Source organism: Pseudophryne corroboree, chromosome 2 (genome assembly GCF_028390025.1).
Source record: "Pseudophryne corroboree isolate aPseCor3 chromosome 2, aPseCor3.hap2, whole genome shotgun sequence".
In the NCBI taxonomy this organism is placed as follows: domain Eukaryota; kingdom Metazoa; phylum Chordata; class Amphibia; order Anura; family Myobatrachidae; genus Pseudophryne; species Pseudophryne corroboree.
This window is the reverse complement of record NC_086445.1, coordinates 846,836,787-846,857,266: the sequence shown is the minus strand read 5'-3', so window position 1 is coordinate 846,857,266 and position 20,480 is coordinate 846,836,787. Positions and strand designations below refer to the sequence as shown.

At 47.5% G+C, this 20,480-nt stretch overlaps 1 protein-coding gene across 1 annotated transcript; it reads right to left on the bottom strand.

Moving 5' to 3' along the window:
* Nucleotides 1-16,195: 16,195 nt before the first annotated feature.
* Nucleotides 16,196-17,626, bottom strand: LOC135020581 (paraneoplastic antigen Ma1 homolog). Its single transcript, XM_063953194.1, has one exon. It carries the CDS (start codon nt 17,624-17,626, stop codon nt 16,196-16,198), a length of 1,431 nt encoding a protein of 476 aa, XP_063809264.1.
* Nucleotides 17,627-20,480: the final 2,854 nt, after the last annotated feature.

The window sequence follows — 20,480 nt, the reverse complement described above, 5'->3', positions numbered from 1 at the left end:
TAGTACCCAGGAACTGTATTTATTATTTGCTGACTTTTACGTTTTCTTTTACTGCTGCTGTGTTGCGGAGTTGTCATAATAAACATCATTGACTTTTATCCAAGCTGTCGTGGTCACGCCTTCGGGCAGTTATTATTCATGTTACTTACATGTCCAGGGGTCTGATACAACCTCCCAGGTTCCGGTACATCTCAGCCCCTACAACTGAGGCTGCCTCCCGTCAGCTCAGGCCCTCAGTTGTGACAGTAAGCACTGACCTAATGAATCCAGCCGGAGACCAGGATCAAGCGGCCAGGCCGATGCAAGAACTGGCAGCCCGACTAGAACATCAGGAGGCTGCACAGGGCCACATCATCCGCTGTCTCCAGGATCTCTCTACTCGGCTGGATGGGATTCAGACAACTCTCCGTGGATCAGGCGCATCTGGTGCGTCAACCACAGTGACTCCAGCTATAACCCCACCCACTTTACCCATTTCTGCTCCACGTCTTCATCTTCCAACGCCAGCAAAATTTGACGGATCTCCAAGATTCTGCAGGGGATTTCTCAACCAGTGTGAGATTCAGTTTGAGCTACAACCTGGCAATTTTTCCAGTGACCGTACAAAAATTGCCTACATCATCTCTCTTCTCAGTGGCTCTGCCCTTGACTGGGCATCACCGTTATGGGAGAGGTCCGACACCCTGCTATCTTCTTACACTGCATTCGTGTCAACATTCAGGCGCATCTTCGACGAGCCAGGCCGGGTAACCTCAGCTTCATCCGAGATTCTCCGTTTACGCCAGGGGTCACGTACTGTAGGACAATATCTGATACAGTTCCAGATCCTGGCATCCGAACTGGCATGGAACGACGAGGCCCTGTATGCTGCATTCTGGCATGGCTTATCTGAGCTTATTAAAGATGAGTTAGCTACCAGAGACTTACCTTCTAAGTTAGATGAGCTAATCTCACTCTGCACGAAAGTTGATTTACGTTTCAGAGAGAGAGCAACTGAGCGTGGAAGATCATCTGCTCCAAAATCTTCTGCTCCTCCTCCTCGTCAACTGTCACCATCTAAAGATGAGCCCATGCAAATTGGCCGTTCCCGTTTAACTCCTGCTGAGCGCCGAAGACGTCTCTCTGAGTCTCTTTGTCTTTACTGTGCAGCTCCGTCTCACACCATCAATGCCTGTCCCGAACGTCCGGGAAAACTCCAAACCCTAGCTCGCCCAGGAGAGGGCCGGCTAGGAGTAATGATCTCCTCTCCATCTCCTCATGATTGTAATCTCCCAGTCTCGCTTCAAGTTGCTCAACGTTATCGGAACGTCATTGCTCTCCTTGATTCCGGAGCAGCTGGGAACTTTATTACTGAAGCCTATGTTAAGCGGTGGTCCCTACCCACCGAGAGACTTCCTTCCTCCTTTTCCTTAACTGCCGTGGATGGCAGTAAAATTTTTGATACTGTTATTGCTCTAAGGACTCTACCAGTTCGTCTGAGAGTGGGAGTTCTTCATTCCGAACTTATTTCACTTTTAGTGATTCCAAGAGCCACACATCCTGTGGTCCTGGGCCTTCCATGGCTCCGTCTTCACAATCCTACAATTGATTGGACGACTACGCAAATCCTGGCATGGGGTTCCTCCTGTGCAGAGACATGTTTGTTTAAAGTATTGCCTGTCTGTTCTTCCTCCCCCAGGTCGTCTGATGTTCCACCTCCTCCATATCAAGATTTCACGGATGTGTTCAGTAAAGCTTCTGCTGATATCCTTCCTCCTCATAGAGAATGGGACTGCCCGATTGATCTCGTTCCAGGGAAGGTTCCACCTCGAGGCCGAACTTATCCGTTGTCTCTGCCTGAGACGCATTCTATGGAGGAATACATTAAAGAGAACCTAGCAAAGGGGTTCATTCGACCTTCTTCTTCCCCAGCCGGCACAGGCTTCTTTTTTGTAAAAAAGAAAGATGGTGGTCTGCGGCCGTGCATCGACTACAGAGGTTTGAACGACATTACCATCAAGAACCGTTATCCTTTACCCCTGATTACTGAGCTCTTTGACAGAGTTAGCGGAGCTACCATCTTTACAAAGCTGGACTTGCGAGGTGCATACAATCTCATCCGGATCCGTGAGGGTGACGAGTGGAAGACCGCCTTTAACACCCGTGACGGACATTATGAGTACCTCGTCATGCCCTTCGGATTGAGCAATGCTCCAGCTGTCTTCCAGCATTTTGTCAATGAGATTTTCAGAGACATTCTATACCGTCATGTCGTGGTCTATCTAGACGATATCCTCATTTTTGCCAACGATTTAGAGGAACATCGTTTTTGGGTTAAAGAGGTTCTGTCCCGTCTCCGTGTCAATCATCTCTATTGCAAATTAGAAAAATGCGTCTTTGAAGTCAAGTCCATTCCGTTTCTAGGGTACATTGTGTCCGGTTCCGGACTAGAGATGGATCCTGAGAAACTACAAGCAATTTAGAATTGGCCGGTACCCTTAACCCTCAAAGGGGTCCAGAGGTTCTTAGGGTTCGCCAATTATTACCGAAAGTTTATACGAGACTTTTCCACCATTGTGGCGCCTATTACTGCTTTCACCAAGAAGGGTGCTAACCCGTCCAAGTGGTCTGAAGAAGCCATGCAAGCTTTTCATCTTTTAAAACAGAGGTTCATCTCTGCGCCTGTCCTGAAACAGCCTGACATCGACTCTCCTTTCATCCTAGAGGTGGATGCCTCCTCCGTTGGAGTAGGAGCGGTGTTATCTCAGAGGGCTAAAGATGGCCATTTACATCCTTGCAGTTTCTTCTCCCGGAAGTTCTCCCCAGCTGAGCGCAACTATGCCATTGGCGACCAGGAGTTGCTAGCCATCAAGCTCGCTCTAGAAGAGTGGAGGTATCTGTTGGAGGGAGCTTCTCATTTAATCACCATACTTACAGACCACAAGAACCTTTTATACCTGAAGGGCGCACAATGTCTCAACCCTCGTCAGGCCAGATGGGCACTTTTCTTTTCCAGGTTCGACTTTAAACTCCAGTTCTGTCCGGGCTCTCAGAATCGCAAGGCCGATGCCCTTTCCCGCTCATGGGAGCAAGAAAATGAGTCAGAGTCTTCAGACAAGCATCCTATTATAAATCCGTTGGCATTCTCCACGGTAGGGATGGACTCTACGCCCCCATCAGGGAAAAGTTTTGTGAAGCCGATGCTAAGGAAGAAGCTCATGCATTGGGCCCATGCTTCCCGTTTTGCCGGACATACAGGTATCCAAAAAACCCTGGAGTTTATCTCTAGGTCCTATTGGTGGCCAACTCTGAAAAAGGACGTCTTGGAGTTTATTGCATCTTGCCCAAAGTGTGCCCAACATAAAGTATCCCGCCAGTCGCCTGCGGGGCAACTGGTTCCACTATCCGTTCCCCGTCGACCATGGACCCACTTGTCGATGGATTTCATTACAGACTTACCCATGTGCAACAAGTTCAATACCATCTGGGTGGTAGTTGACCGGTTCACCAAGATGGCACACTTCATTCCTCTCACCGGTCTTCCGTCAGCTTCCAAGTTGGCTCAAGTATTCATACAAGAGATCTTCCGACTCCACGGTCTTCCTGAAGAAATTATCTCAGATCGAGGAGTTCAATTCACAGCCAAATTCTGGCGAAGTTTATGTCAAGTCCTCCAAGTCAAGCTAAAGTTTTCCACGGCTTACCATCCTCAGACCAATGGTCAAACCGAGAGGGTGAATCAGGACTTGGAGGCCTTCCTCCGCATCTATGTGTCCTCCTCTCAAGATGACTGGGTTCAATTACTTCCCTGGGCCGAGTTCTGTCATAACAACCAGTATCATTCTTCATCTGCTTCAACACCATTCTTCACTAACTTTGGATTCCACCCTAAAGTCCCTGAGTTCCAACCGCTTCCAGCAACTTCTGTTCCCGCAGTGGATATCACCTTGCATCAGTTTGCCAATATCTGGAAGAGCGTACGATCAGCTCTGCTCAAGGCATCGTTCAGGTACAAGAAGTTTGCGGATAAGAAGCGTCGAGCAGTTCCTGCTCTCAAGGTGGGTGATCGGGTATGGTTATCCACGAAGAATTTGAGGTTAAGAGTTCCCAGTATGAAGTTTGCACCTCGCTATATCGGTCCTTTCAAGATTGAACAAGTCATCAATCCTGTTGCTTACAGACTCCAGTTGCCTCCCTTCTTAAAAATACCCAGGACATTCCATGTTTCCCTGTTGAAACCGCTGATCTTGAATCGGTTTCATTCCTCACTTCCTCCAACTCCGAAAGTCCAAACTCAACGAGGCGTTGAGTATGAAGTGGCCAAGATCCTGGACTCACGTCACCGTTACGGTCAACTACAATATCTTATTGACTGGAAGGGTTATGGTCCTGAGGAACGTTCATGGACCAATGCTTCTGATGTCCATGCTCCTGCCTTGGTCCGGAGATTCCATTCCAAGTTTCCTCAAAAGCCAAAGAAGTGTCCTGGGGCCACTCCTAAAGGGGGGGGTGCTGTCACGATCCGGGTATCTGGACGCCATTTCTTACCCATCAGATGCCTCCTAAGGCTGGCTCAGCGCTCCAGGACCGGATCCCATCTGTTATCCTAATGTTCACATTCCTGCATCCTCTCCTGTCTCTCTGAGACGCTGTCACAGTAACGCCTTATTACATCTGGCATGGCGTCTCCCGCGGCCTCCGCCGCCGTCCCTGAGCTTCTGCATGCAGAGTGTCAGAGTGGCGATTACGTCAGCCGCGGCCTCCGCTGTGTCCGCGTGGTTGGATGTGCACTTGTCAGCCTGGCGTCTCCTGTCTCCAGTGGCCGGCGCCGCCATTACTGTTTTCATTACCACATGGATTACAAACCAAACTTCCCTCCAAGTGTCTGCATGGGCGCAGCCATCTTGGATTCTGTCAGCTGATCATTTCCTCCAATCTGTTGTCAGTATTGTTAATCTGCATAATTGCCTAGCCAATCCCTTCCTTGCTGCAGGTATAAATACATTGTGCCTGAGCAAGGAAGGCGTCAGTGCTTTGGTTGTCAAACCTAGTTCCTGTTTGTCTCTCTCCTGTGATTGTCTTCCAGGTTCCAGCTCCTGTCTCAAGACTTCCACCATAGAGACCCGCACCAGCATTCCACCTGCGGTGTAGCCTGACTCTCCAATCCATTGTGGATTCATCTGTTTCCAGCTACAACATTACCTGCTTCCAGCTCAGCTTCCAGCAGAGTACAGCTTCCCTTAAAGGGCCGGTGTCCTTTCTACACTTTACCACTCTCCACCGGTATTATTATTTCTCCGCTCTCAAGTTCTACATTTCAGTTCATATTTCATCGCTCCCAAGTTCATTTATTATTTAACTGGTTCCAGCCAGTATCCACTCCGTGCTAACAACAGTCTGGTTCCAGCCAGTATCCACAGCAGCTGTTTTACCTTCAGCAACCCAGCTTTTCCTGGAACACCAGCTGGCACAATCCTGGGTTACCTCCATTGCTACAGTCGGGCCTGGTAAGGACTTTCCATCTAGAAGATCATAAGAACTATCTCACACTACCAGTGCCCTGTGGCTCCTGCCATTCTGTAGTACCCAGGAACTGTATTTATTATTTGCTGACTTTTACGTTTTCTTTTACTGCTGCTGTGTTGCGGAGTTGTCATAATAAACATCATTGACTTTTATCCAAGTTGTCGTGGTCACGCCTTCGGGCAGTTATTATTCATGTTACTTACATGTCCAGGGGTCTGATACAACCTCCCAGGTTCCGGTACATCTCAGCCCCTACAACTGAGGCTGCCTCCCGTCAGCTCAGGCCCTCAGTTGTGACATCCCATAGTGCACTGGGTCCACATCACCAACTATTTGGAATAGTAACCTGTGGCAAGTGAAGGAGAGGGAAGCAGGGACAAATGAGCAAGGTGGTAGGGAGGGGATAGAGAGACGCAGGGCGGTAGGGAGGGGATAGAGAGACGCAGGGTGCTAGGGAGGGGATAGAGAGATGCAGGGCGGTGGGGAGGGTATAGTGAGACGCAGGGCACTAGGAAGGGAATAGGGAGATGCAGGGCACTAGGGAGGGGATAGGGAGACGCAGGGCGCTATGGAGGGCATAGAGAGACACAGGGTGCTAGGGAGGGCATAGAGAGACGCAGGGCGGTAGGGAGGGCATAGAGAGATGCAAGGTGGTAGGGAGGGCATAGAGAGATGCATGGTGGTAGAGGGGGATAGAGAGACGCAGGGTGGTAGGGGGGTATAGAGAGATGCAGGGTGGCAGGGAGGGCATAGAGAGATGCAGGGCGTTAGGGAGGGCATAGAGAGATGCAGGGCGGTAGGGAGGGCATAGAGAGACGCAGGGCGGTAGGGAGGGCATAGAGAGACGCAAGGTGGTAGGGAGGGCATAGAGAGACGCAGGGTGGTAGGGGGGATAGAGAGACGCAGGGTGGTAGGGGGGCATAGAGAGATGCAGGGCGGTAGGGAAGAAATAGAGAGATGCAGGGCGGTAGCGAGGGGATAGAGAGACGCAGGGCGGTAGGGAGGGGATAGAGAGACGCAGAGCGGTAGGGAGGGGATAGAGAGACGCAGGGCGGTAGGGAGGGGATAGAGAGACGCAGGGCACTAGGAAGGGAATAGGGAGATGCAGGGCACTAGGAAGGGAATAGGGAGATGCAGGGCACTAGGGAGGGGATAGGGAGACGCAGGGCGCTATGGAGGGCATAGAGAGACACAGGGCGCTAGGGAGGGCATAGAGAGACACAGGGCGGTAGGGAGGGCATAGAGAGATGCAAGCTGGTAGGGAGGGCATAGAGAGATGCATGGTGGTAGAGGGGGATAGAGAGACGCAGGGTGGTAGGGGGGTATAGAGAGATGCAGGGTGGCAGGGAGGGCATAGAGAGATGCAGGGCGTTAGGGAGGGCATAGAGAGATGCAGGGCGGTAGGGAGGGCATAGAGAGACGCAGGGCGGTAGGGAGGGCATAGAGAGACGCAAGGTGGTAGGGAGGGCATAGAGAGACGCAGGGTGGTAGGGGGGATAGAGAGACACAGGGTGGTAGGGGGGCATAGAGAGATGCAGGGCGGTAGGGAAGAAATAGAGAGATGCAGGGCGGTAGGGAGGGGATAGAGAGACGCAGGGCGGTAGGGAGGGGATAGAGAGACGCAGAGCGGTAGGGAGGGGATAGAGAGATGCAGGGCGGTAGGAAGGGGATAGAGAGATGCAGGACACTAGGAAGGGAATAGGGAGATGCAGGGCACTAGGGAGGGGATAGGGAGACGCAGGGCGCTATGGAGGGCATAGAGAGACACAGGGCGCTAGGGAGGGCATAGAGAGACGCAGGGCGGTAGGGAGGGCAAAGAGAGATGCAAGGTGGTAGGGAGGGCATAGAGAGATGCATGGTGGTAGAGGGGGATAGAGAGACGCAGGGTGGTAGGGGGGTATAGAGAGATGCAGGGTGGCAGGGAGGGCATAGAGAGATGCAGGGCGTTAGGGAGGGCATAGAGAGATGCAGGGCGGTAGGGAGGGCATAGAGAGACGCAGGGTGGTAGGGAGGGCATAGAGAGACGCAAGGTGGTAGGGAGGGCATAGAGAGACGCAGGGTGGTAGGGGGGATAGAGAGACGCAGGGTGGTAGGGGGGCATAGAGAGATGCAGGGCGGTAGGGAAGAAATAGAGAGATGCAGGGTGGTAGGGAGATGATAGAGAGACGCAGGGCGGTAGGGAGGGGATAGAGAGACGCAGAGCGGTAGGGAGGGGATAGAGAGACGCAGGGCGGTAGGGAGGGGATAGAGAGACGCAGGGCAGTAGGAAGGAAATAGAGAGACGCAGGGCGGTAGGCAGGGGATAGAGAGACGCAGGGTGGTAGGGAGGGGATAGAGAGACGCAGGGCGGTAGGGAGGGGATAGAAAGATGCAGGGCGGTACGGAGCGGATTGGGAGATGCAGGGCGGTACGGAGGGGATAGGGAGACGCAGGGCGGTAGGAAGGGGATAAAGAGAAGCAGGGCTATAGGGAGACGCAGGGTGTTAGGGAGGGGATAGGGAGATGCAGGGCAATAGGGAGGGGATAAGGAGACGCAGGGCGATAGGGAGGGCATAGGGAGACGCAGGGCGGTAGGGAGGGGATAGAGAGATGCAGAGCGGTACAGAGCGGATAGGGAGATGCGGGGCGGCAAGGAGGGGATACAGAGATGCAGGGCGGTAGGTAGGGGATACAGAGACGCGGGGCGATAGGACAGGGATACAGAGACGTAGGGCGGTAGGGAGGGGATAGAGAGACGCAGGGCAGTAGGGAGGGCATAGAGAGACGCAGGGCGGTAGGGAGGGCATAGGGAGACGCAGGGCGGTAGGGAGGGGATAGAGAGATGCAGGGCGGTACAGAGCGGATAGGGAGATGCGGGGCGGCAAGGAGGGGATACAGAGATGCAGGGCAGTAGGTAGGGGATACAGAGACGCGGGGCGATAGGACAGGGATACAGAGACGTAGGGCGGTAGGGAGGGGATAGAGAGACGCAGGGCGGTAGGGAGGGGATAGGGAGATGCAGGGCGGTAGGGAGGGGATACAGAGACGCAGGGTGGCAGGGAGGGGATAGGGAGACGCAGGGCGGTAGGGGGGGATAGGGTGATGCAGGGCGATAGGGAGGGGATAGGGAGATGCAGGGCAATAGGGAGGGGATAGGGAGACGCAGGGTGATAGGGAGGGGATAGGGAGACGCAGGGCGGTATGGAGCGGATAGGGAGACGCAGGGCGGTAGGGAGGGCATAGAGAGACGCAGAGCGGTAGGGAGGGAATATAGAGACGTAGGGCGGTAGGGAGAGGATAGGGAGACGCAGGGCGGTAGGGAGGGGATACAGAGACGCAGGGTGGTAGGGAGGAAATAGAGAGACGCAGGGCGGTAGGGAGGGGAGAGGGAGACGCAGGGCGGTAGGGAGGGGATAGGGAGACGCAGGGCAGTAGGGAGGGAATATATAGATGCAGGGTGGTAAGGAAGGGATAGATATTTAGAGAGGCAGTATTTTTCTTGTGCAGTGTGTCTGACAAAAGTCCCCAGTGAGGAAGCTGAGGGAGAAGAGGAGGAAAAGTAGTGGAGAGGGTGGACTCTTGGGCAGAGACCTAGTGAATAACTATGAGGAACGGATACTGCCCTGCCTAAATATGGCAGTGCGCTGGGCCGGCTCCTGATCCTGTTAAACTATGGGGGGCTTGGTGGTTGTGATCAGAGGTGGAAGTGACACCCTGACCCCCACACACATCACTGGGTAGGGGGGTGTTATTATGTGTGCCGATAGCTGCACACTCTCCTGGCCCCCAGCTCGCACTGGATGCAGCACAGCGGCGCACGCTCAACTGTGAAATAGTGTAGCCCTGAACTCTCTTCACCAGGGAATATATGTGTAATATTTAATTAGAGTGCCTCCACCCAAGTCGGGGCCCTGTACAATTTATTTGAACAGAGTGAAAACGGGTAGACTTGAGAATACCCAAATGCAATAACTAGTGTTTGCTCAAGTTTGTAGTATATAACTGTTTTATAATATAATAACTCTTTTACTTTACCTACAGATTACCTTTGACGCAGTAAATCTTCGTTCTCCCAGGATCGTGGTAAGTATCACAGTACTTTTGATGAAATAACAGAGGCCAACAACTTTAAGCAATTCTACAATTATATTTACTATATCAGATATCCATAAAACAATACTTTGAATTTATATTTAATATATTAACAATTTATTAGACTTAGGTTAAACATCAATCAATTACCTCTATACTTATACAAGTACGCTCTAGTATGTACTACGTTAATACTTAGCTAAATGTTCAGCAGATATACAACATACTTGTAACAATTGTGATAATTCACACAATTAGTAACCCTATGCGTGAGGGGACTGATGTAGTCGATATATATATATATATATATATGAAAAGGAATAATGAAGGCGCACTCAGTGAATCAAGAATATAACAGATTTACTGGAAATAATAATTCTCCGATCAGCGTCTTAGCTGCAGGGCAGGTGTTCACGATTGGAACATACACGTCTTTGTTTAGGCCACGCCCAACGCGTTTCGTCACGATATGACTTCGTCAGGGGGTGTGGTCACCACACCCCCTGACGAAGTCATATCGTGACGAAACGCGTTGGGCGTGGCCTAAACAAAGACGTGTATGTTCCAATCGTGAACACCTGCCCTGCAGCTAAGACGCTGATCGGAGAATTATTGCATGCCGACAACCAGAGAAACGGACCGCTGAGAGAGACACGAGATGCAGCTTGGTCGTTTCCATATGAGCCGGTGATTTCATACCTTGATGTATGTGAGCTTGTTATTTCCAGTAAATCTGTTATATTCTTGATTCACTGAGTGCGCCTTCATTATTCCTTTTCAGTTCATACCAACAGTGTGGTTACACTGTTTAGAAGTGCCTGCACCATCATCAGAAATTTTACAGGGACTATATGGACTTTTAAGGACGCTAAACATTGATTGCACAACCTGCCATTTCTTGCATATATATATATATGCATATATATGTACGAAACCCAAAATAGTAGATGCATAGAGTCTAGTTCCTCCTGAATGCTGAAGTCATTTAATTGTTATGGGAAGTATAATTGTCCTGTATTTTTATATCGTTTTCCTAGGCTGAATAATATAATAGCCAGTAGAGAGCTTAATATGAAAGAATATTAATAACAAGGCTTGGTCCAGATCTTGAGTATACTGGTATCCACTGGTTTTAGACCTTTATCCTTCCAATAGTGTAATACATCTCAATAGCTGATTACAATTTTCATTACGGTCTTAGTGAATAGATTTGTTACAGCTGTCTTCCTTTTGGGAGTAATAATATTATATCACAGTCGGGAGAATCTTTCTTTAGGAGCTGGGTAACAGGTCCTTCGGGGGATAATTAGAGGAGTAGATATAAATATATATATCTATATATATATATCTATATATATCTATATATATATATATATATATATATATATATATATAGTTCACTACACTGTATATACTTAATACTGAAGTTTTTATGGAGATATTGTGAGTAGACACTTTATGAGAAAAGGACGGCAATTTTTAAGGAGCATAAATGGTGTCTCCAAATGACGAAATCTGCTGCAGTGTTTATATCGAGAATATAGATATACAGTATATGTGTGTTTTCATCAATATAGATAATAGTTCATTCTCTATGCAATTATAAGAGAATTTGTCTGGATTTTCTCTCCACAATTTATCTATATCAGTGGAGATGGTACACCTACGGTACCCCGTTACAAAGGATATTGCATATATATTTATAGCGGTTACTGGCTGAGGGGAATCAAGAGGACTGTTATGCCGCCACTTCTGTATAACTCAGTGTCTCTGAGGTGTCTCTGAGGGGAAAAGTGCGGGTAGTAAGGTTACTTTATGATAATGGTTGGTCCTGAGTATAAAGTTGCTTCTCTCTATCAATTTCCCATAGCCATGGGTTCTCAGACACAGTAACGTTTCAGAGGTCTGGTAAGTGACGCATCTGAGGAGATACCTTATCACAGTGTATCCATCTCTCCCAGTGGCGCTGTCACTCGGATGTCAGTTCCACTCCGCTCCCCCAGCTCCCCGACCAGCAACACTTCTGGTCCTCCTCGAAGATTGCAAGCTTCTTTCGGTACACTGAAACCGTCCCAGCTCTCTGCGGTCCGGTAACCGACTCCTCTATAGCCCCTCCGCAATCAGCTGTCTCACCTCCGTCCTCCTCTGTGTCTCACCTCCTGCAGCGCAGCGCTCGCTCTCTCCTGCCCGCACTAACTGTCCGGCACCAACGTCTTTTTTTCTGACGTCTCTATCCGGGTCTCCTCTGGGGATCCTCGCTCTCCCTCTGCTCACGAGCCACCACTAGCCCACATCCGATAAAATATAACACTCAGTCCCAGTCCAACACAGGAAAAATTATTGTAACGTCTTTCAACTTTACTTACTACAAAAATTATAACTTAACCTAATTATAATATAACATATATTTTATAATTGACACTATATGTATAAAACATATTATTCATGCTACCATTTTACAAGTATACATCATGCTACACTTCTCCCCCTGGGGACAGCCAGGTAATTATCTATGTTACACTAACATACCTCTTGACTGTCACCATAAGTTCTTTTCCCAAATTGATACCCCGTTGCATTAATGGGTGGTATATTGCTTACATGCCCATAATAAGGCCATGAGTATACAACATTAGGGTGTACATATCGTGGTTCCTCACTAGGAACTCCTAACTTATCATATGTTAGTATTAATGGTGGTCTATTAGGTCGATTGGGTCTAATTCTTTGAGGTCTTGGTGTGATGGATTCACCCAAATCATCAAATTCAGATCTAGAAGAGTTCTCCCCTTCATTCCACTTCACTTTATTATCATCATCCAACATATCTCACTCCACTCAACGGCAGTCTCACCCTGAATCAATGGATCTTCTATGATTAGAGAATCCTCTATTATTTCCGCCATCCCAGACCCAGTGTATCCTCTCCTCTCTTCTGGTATAAGTTCACTATAGAAATACCCAGTCTGTTCTTGATCTAAATCGGAGGATACTGACTCGACCAAATCAAGATTTTGTGGAGTATCAGGGTCCGATATTCTGGTGAGTTTGGGTTCGCTCTTACGAGCTAATTTAGAGCACTCACTTGAGCCTTCTTCAAATATAATATTTTGACCGACATGTAATAAATGATGTCTGTGATAGGTAACTACTGGTCCCTTAGTCCCTTCTGGACTCAGTTGATAGACTGGAATTCCAGGCAGTTGTCGGATAATCGTGTAAGGGTTCTCCCTCCACCTATTTGCTAGCTTTTGTCTTCGAGGATTTCCCAGTCGGCGGACTAGCACTCTATCTCCCGGTAGCAGTACTTGTTCCACTACTTTATTATCATACCTTCGCTTGTTCTGTACACCTCTTTTTACTGCAGCTTGATGAGCTAGTTCAAAAGCTTCTTGTAGTTCTTTCTTTAATCTAGTAACATACTGGGTGTGATTGGTGGGCTGAGACCAAGTATTATTGGTCCCGAGACATACATCAATTGGCAATCGTGCCTCTCGCCCAAACATCAGAAGGTACGGAGAGTATCCAGTAGCATCATTAACAGTGTAATTGTATGCATGGACTAGTTGACATACGTATTTTCTCCACTGATTTTTATCTTTCTCATTGAGAGTTCCTAACATATCCAACAATGTGCGGTTAAATCTCTCAGGCTGGGGGTCTCCTTGGGGATGATAAGGTGATGTCCTTGATTTCCGGATCCCACAACACTGACATTGTTCTTTAATTAGGTTGCTTTCGAAATCTCTCCCTTGGTCAGTGTGTATTCTAGCTGGCAATCCATAATTCACGAAAAACTTTTCCCACAAAGTTTTAGCCACTGTTATCGCCTTTTGATCCACGGTAACATACGCTTGTGCGTACCGGGTAAAATGGTCAGTTACTACCAAAACATTTCCCTCCTTCCCAGAAGGTCCTTCTAATGATAAAAAGTCAATACATATAAGCTCTAATGGACCTGAACTATCCATATTTATTAACCGGGCCGACGGGGCAGGAATAGTTTTTCTCAATATGCAATTCCGACAATTTTTACAATATTGCTCTATATCTTTATTCATAAATGGCCAATAGACTCTTGTGGTGATTAACTGCTGTGTTTTCTCATATCCCAAGTGACCGTGATGATCGTGTAGGGAACTCAGCACCATAGGGATGTATACTGATGGTAACACTAACTGGTATCGGATCTTCCCTTTTCGATTCACTGTCTTCCGTTGTAATACCCCTTGTTTGATGATTAGCCGTTTTCGTTGTCTTAATAACGCTCGAGTTATATCCGATATTACTCTTCCATTTTCTCTTGGACGTTGATTATTCATACAGTCAATAGCAGTGGCCAAATTAATGTCTTGTAATTGAGCTTCCCGAATCTGTTCTTTAGACATCAATTCAAGTCCTCCCATTTCAGCCTGGGTTAAACAGCAGTACATCACTGGCACAGCCGCTGCAGATGCCCCCAATGAACTAATAACATCTTGTGGTTTTTCTTGGATATGATTCATCTGATAGCATAGTCGTTGTAATGCCGGTGCAGGAACCTCCACCCAATCATCATTGGAGCTAATCGCCGCCGTCTTTGGACTTCTTGACAAGGCATCTGCATCAACGTTACTTGTCCCTGGTCGGTATTTTAATGTAAAATTATAATTTGCCAATGCAGCCAACCATCGATGTCCGGTGGCATCAAGTTTAGCAGTGGTATGTATGTATGTCAGAGGATTATTATCCGTATGGACAGTGAACTCACCTCCATATAAATAGTCATGTAGCTTATCGACTACCACCCATTTTAGAGCAAGGAATTCAAGCTTGTGCACCGCATACTTTCTTTCACTATCAGAAAGCCCTCGGCTAACATAGGCGATGGGTCGTAGCTTCTCTTGTTGACTCTGATACAATACCCCACCTAATCCATCGAAAGAAGCATCAATGTGCAATTCATATGGTAATGACGGGTCTGCATAGGCGAGAATAGGGGCCTGTGTCAAACACATTTTCAATTGAAGAAAAGCATCCTCACACTGACAATTCCATCTCTCTCCAAATTCTTCTGATGGTTTAAAGTAAACCCTAGCGGAACGGTGACATTTTCCTTTCCATCGATTACTTTTCAGTGCATAACCCCGGGTTAGATCTGTGAGTGGTCTTGCTATTCTTGAATACTGTGGTACAAACCGACGATAGTATCCACAAAATCCTAAAAATGAACGCAGTTCTTTAAGGTTCTTTGGGCGTGGCCACTGAGATACAGCCTTTGTTTTATCCGGATCTGTTGCAACTCCATCCCGGCTAACAATATGCCCAAGATATTTGACAGTGGTTTGACAAAACTTACATTTATCAATAGATAACTTTAGTCCCTTCTGTTGTATTCGATCTAGAACCTTGAGCAGTCGGGTGTTGTGTTCTTCGAGAGTCTTTCCAAAAACAATAATGTCATCAAGGTATACTAGTACCTCTCGGTAGCACATATCTCCTACCGTTTGTTCCATAGTGCACTGGAAAGTAGCGGGAGCCCCTTTCACTCCTTGGGGCATCTTAAGAAATTCGAAAAACCCAATTGGGCAAATAAATGCGGTTTTAGATCTATCTTCAGGATTCATGGGGATCTGGTAATACCCACACCGCATATCTAATACTGAAAACCAGCGGCTGCCTTGTAGGCAATCTAGAGCTTCTTCTACTCGAGGAACAGTATACTGGTCAGCAATCGTTCGGTTGTTTAGGGTCCGGTAGTCAATGCATAGCCGTATACTACCGTTCTTTTTCCGAGCTACTACGATTGGTGATGCATAGGAACTCTCGGAATCGGCTATCACATGGTTCTCCAATAGATCCTTTAAATGTTTCCGAACATCATCAAAATCGGCTGGAGCAAGCCGACGTGACCGTTCTCGAAAAGGGGTAGGATTATTTAATTTAATCTTATGTTCCACTCCTATTGCCGTTCCTAGATCCCATTCTTCAACTGAAAAAAACGCTCTTCGATTTATTAGTTCTCCTAATAGTTGTTCTTGGGCTGTCGGGGTTAAATCACTCTCTTGGAAGCATTTCTGTAATTTGCTAATAAAACTCTCATCTTCTTGTATTGTGGAATCAAACTCATAAGTATTAGTAGAGCATATAGCTAATTCATTATTAGCAGGATTTTGGATTTTATTGACCCTAGCTCCATCCATTTCTTTCGTCAAATTGATTCCATATTGGGATAAACACCAATCAGCAAGAGTACGGAATAAGTTTGAATTGGTGCCTACTATAATCGGCACAGCCTCTCGGTTTCCAGGGGGGTCAGGACAGATTAAAGCAATAAAGGGTAGGGGGAGTTCGGAATTATTTAAATGTGGATGGAATTCAATATGGGTAGCAATATAACCCAAGTACGGATACTTTTGGTCGCTCAACCCCCATATCACCAATCCATCCACAGGTAATATGGGTACATCCGACAAATGTTGCTGATACCAACTCTCAAAGATTATTGAGACCTGGGATCCACTATCCAATAACACTCTACATAACTGACCATTTATAGCTGCAGATATCACAGGGGCATGTCCCATCATCCCATCAGGGAGGATAGTAGACCACCCAGCGCCCCCCATTGCACATACTACTATTGTCCGGGAGTCGATGCGGGGTTCATCGACGTCCCTCCCTGGTTTTCCGACGGAGTAGTATTTCTTCTATCATGATTGTCCGTACTCATTCCATAATTTCCCACTTGTGGGCACTCAAAGGATCGATGTCCCATCTGACCGCACCGATAACAGATGACTTGATCTCTATTCTCCATTCGTCGATTAGGTCCCCTCCCCCTCCCACGACTGTCTTGTAACGAGACATTTCTCTGTAGGGTTATTATTTGATCGAGTTTCTTATTTTGTTCTTCTAATAATTTATATAATTTTTCATTTGGGGAGAGAACATTGGAAGGGGGTTCAACCGGTGCAGGCAATACAACTTTTACCCTTTTTAAACTTCGTTCTCTATTTTCTATTTGGCCCTCTTCCAATTTCACATCTTTAATCATTTCACTCAATGTAGGTGGTCTCGCCCCGGGTCCACTACACCTTAGTCGTTGAGCCACTGGATGGGTAGTTAGTGCTCCTCTCAATAATTGTTTTAGGTGTCTCTCATCAATTTCCGATGACTGGATTCCTCCTTTATCTAGGAGCTTATATAAAATCTTAGCTATCCGATAGATAAAGTTAGTGAGACTTTCCGTAGGTTCTTGGTAAGTTTGATTTAATCTTACCAATATATCCCCTAGATCCTCCAATGTTCCAAATGAATAATCTAAGGCATTAAAGTAATCTTTCAATGTGGCATTTGGATTACTACGGCGAGTGGCATGTATGATTCCCATAGCGGGGCCCCTTAAGCTTTCTACAATCCGCTGTTTCTTTATGTGTTCGGGACAACGCCACTCCTCGGAATGTTGGATAGCAGCCTCCCGCCAAGCATCATATCCTTCTTCCCCGGTTGGTACAGGAAGTATTCCTGAAAATACTCGGAGTCTTCTATAACCTCCTTCATAGTGCCAACGTTCGAAATGGCTCACTACTTTGTCCAAAACAGTCTCAACTTGAGGCTCTATATTCTCACCAGTAGTATCTTTAGACAAATCTTTAAGCATGGGAGATTGTGTATCATCCCCCCTTTGTAGGGAATGTTCTTCTGGTAATACTACTCTCTCCCCCAACCTAGTAGGCTCGGAACCTCCCCTATCACTATCGATGATATTTCTAGGCCACATTATTTGCCATCTCCTACTCATTTCTCCTCCTACCATCACATTTGCGGGAATAAGAGATGAATCTAAATATTCTTTTGTAGTTATCAATACGGCCCTAGTCTCTCCGGTCTCTCTCTTCCATTTATCCACTAAAATTGGCACTTTTACTCCCCATAGTTTCTGTACTTCTGTAAGCACCTCTGCATCAGTAATTCCTACAAAATTCCCCACAATACCTAAACTGCATGGTATATTGACACCATGGTCATTACACCAACGATATATATCATGTTCAGTTATATCTTCCATGATAAATGAACAGGTAAGTATGTTATTATTTAAACCCTCAGGATCTCAGCAGTGCCTCCAGTGTAGCCCTGAACTCTCTTCACCAGGGAATATATGTGTAATATTTAATTAGAGTGCCTCCACCCAAGTCGGGGCCCTGTACAATTTATTTGAACAGAGTGAAAACGGGTAGACTTGAGAATACCCAAATGCAATAACTAGTGTTTGCTCAAGTTTGTAGTATATAACTGTTTTATAATATAATAACTCTTTTACTTTACCTACAGATTACCTTTGACGCAGTAAATCTTCGTTCTCCCAGGATCGTGGTAAGTATCACAGTACTTTTGATGAAATAACAGAGGCCAACAACTTTAAGCAATTCTACAATTATATTTACTATATCAGATATCCATAAAACAATACTTTGAATTTATATTTAATATATTAACAATTTATTAGACTTAGGTTAAACATCAATCAATTACCTCTATACTTATACAAGTACGCTCTAGTATGTACTACGTTAATACTTAGATAAATGTTCAGCAGATATACAACATACTTGTAACAATTGTTATAATTCACACAATTAGTAACCCTATGCGTGAGGGGACTGATGTAGTCGATATATATATATATATGCATATATATGTACGAAACCCAAAATAGTAGATGCATAGGGGTATATGCAATAGCGGGCGAAATCGCGGCAATTATCGCCGTTTTTTCAATTCGACCAAATTCGCCAGGTGAATTCCGGAAGGTGGCTTCCGGAATTCACCATATGCAATGAAAAACGGATTCGCCAGAGTCGCGGGCGAAAATCGGCCGATTTTGCGGATTTTACCGCGATTTTAAAAAACGGGAAAAAACGGGGAAAAACCCGAAAAAAAAATGGCGTGGGGTCACCCCTCCAAAGCATAACCAGCCTCGGGCTCATCGAGCTGGTCCTGGTTCTAAAAATGCAGGGGAAAAATCGGGCAGGGATCCCCCGTATTTTTAAAACCAGCACCGGGCTCTGCGCCTGATGCTGGTGCCAAAAATACGGGGGACAAAACGAGTAGGGGTCCCCCGTATTTTTAACACCAGCATCGGGCTCCACTAGCTGGACAGATAATGCCACAGCCGGGGGTCACTTTTATATAGTGCCCTGCGGCCGTGGCATCAAATATCCAACTAGTCACCCCTGGCCGGGGTACCCTGGGGGAGTGGGGACCCCTTCAATCAAGGGGTCCCCCCCCCCCAGCCACCCAAGGGCCAGGGGTGAAGCCCGAGGCTGTCCCCCCCCATCCAATGGGCTGCGGATGGGAGGGCTGATAGCCTTTGTGTTAAAAAAAAAGATATTGTTTTTTCCATTAGTACTACAAGTCCCAGCAAGCCTCCCCCGCAAGCTGGTACTTGGAGAACCACAAGTACCAGCATGCGGGAGAAAAACGGGCCCGCTGGTACCTGTAGTACTACTGGGAAAAAAATACCCAAATAAAAACAGGACACACACACCTTGATAGTAAAACTTTATTTCATACGCCGACACACACATACTTACCTGTGTTGACACGCCGACTGCAACGATCTCCGACGATCCGAGGGTACCTGTCAAAAAATTATACTCACCTTCCAGCGTCCAGAGGTCCAGAGGTAAATCCACGTACTTTGTAAAAAAACAAACCGAACACCGAGCCATACCGGACTGAAAGGGGTCCAATGTTTTCACATCAGATCCCTTCCCCCGAATGCCGGGACATCACGTGACTCCTGTCACTGATGTCCCTTCAGCCAATCAGGAAGCGCTACTGCCGTGGCGCTCACCTGATTGGCTGGACGCCGTCTGTACTCTGACAGCGCCTCGCAAAGCCGCTCCATTACTTTCAATGGTGGGAACTTAGCGGCTAGCGGTGGGGTCACCCGCCGGTCAGCCGCTGACCGGCGGGTGACCTCACCGCTAGCCGCTAAGTTCCCACCATTGAATATAATGGAGGGAGCTGTGCGATGCGCTGTCACAGCGATCAGCCAATCAGGTGAGCGCAACGAAGTTGCGCTTCCTGATTGGCTTAGAGACCTGTCAGTGACAGCTGTCACTGACAGATCTTAATCGTGGAAAGGTGTCCCATGTGTCAGCATGGGACCCCTTTCAGTCCGTTTTTGGTGCGGGTAAATGCGCTTTCTTTTTTTGCCAAGTACGTGGATTTATCTCTGGAGCCTGTTGAGGTGAGTATATTGATCTTTTATTTTCAGGTACCCCGGGATTCTACATGGAGAAGAGGACCGATGTCGGCGTGTGAACATAGGTAAGTATGTGTGTGTCGGCAGTGTGTAATAAAGTTTTACTGTCGACGGTGTCTGTGTCCTGTTTTTATTTGGGTATTTTTTTTCCATTAGAACTACAGGTACCAGCGGGCCCGTTTTTCTCCCGCATGCTGGTACTTGTGGTTCTCCAAGTACCAGCTTGCGGGGGAGGCTTGCTGGGACTTGTAGTACTAATGGAAAAAACAATATCTTTTTTTTGAACACAAAGGCTATCAGCCCCCCCATCCGCAGCCCATTGGATGGGGGGGGACAGCCTCGGGCTTCACCCCTGGCCCTTGGGTGGCTGGGGGGGGGGGACCCCTTGATTGAAGGGGTCCCCACTCCCCCAGGGTACCCCGGCCAGGGGTGACTAGTTGGATATTTGATGCCACGGCCGCAGGGCACGGCATAAAAGTGACCCCCGGCTGTGGCATTATCTGTCCAGCTAGTGGAGCCCGATGCTGGTGTTAAAAATACGGGGGACCCCTACTCTTTTTGTCCCCCGTATTTTTGGCACCAGCACCAGGCGCAGAGCCCGGTGCTGGTTTTAAAAATACGGGGGATCCCCTGTCAATTTTTCCCCCGC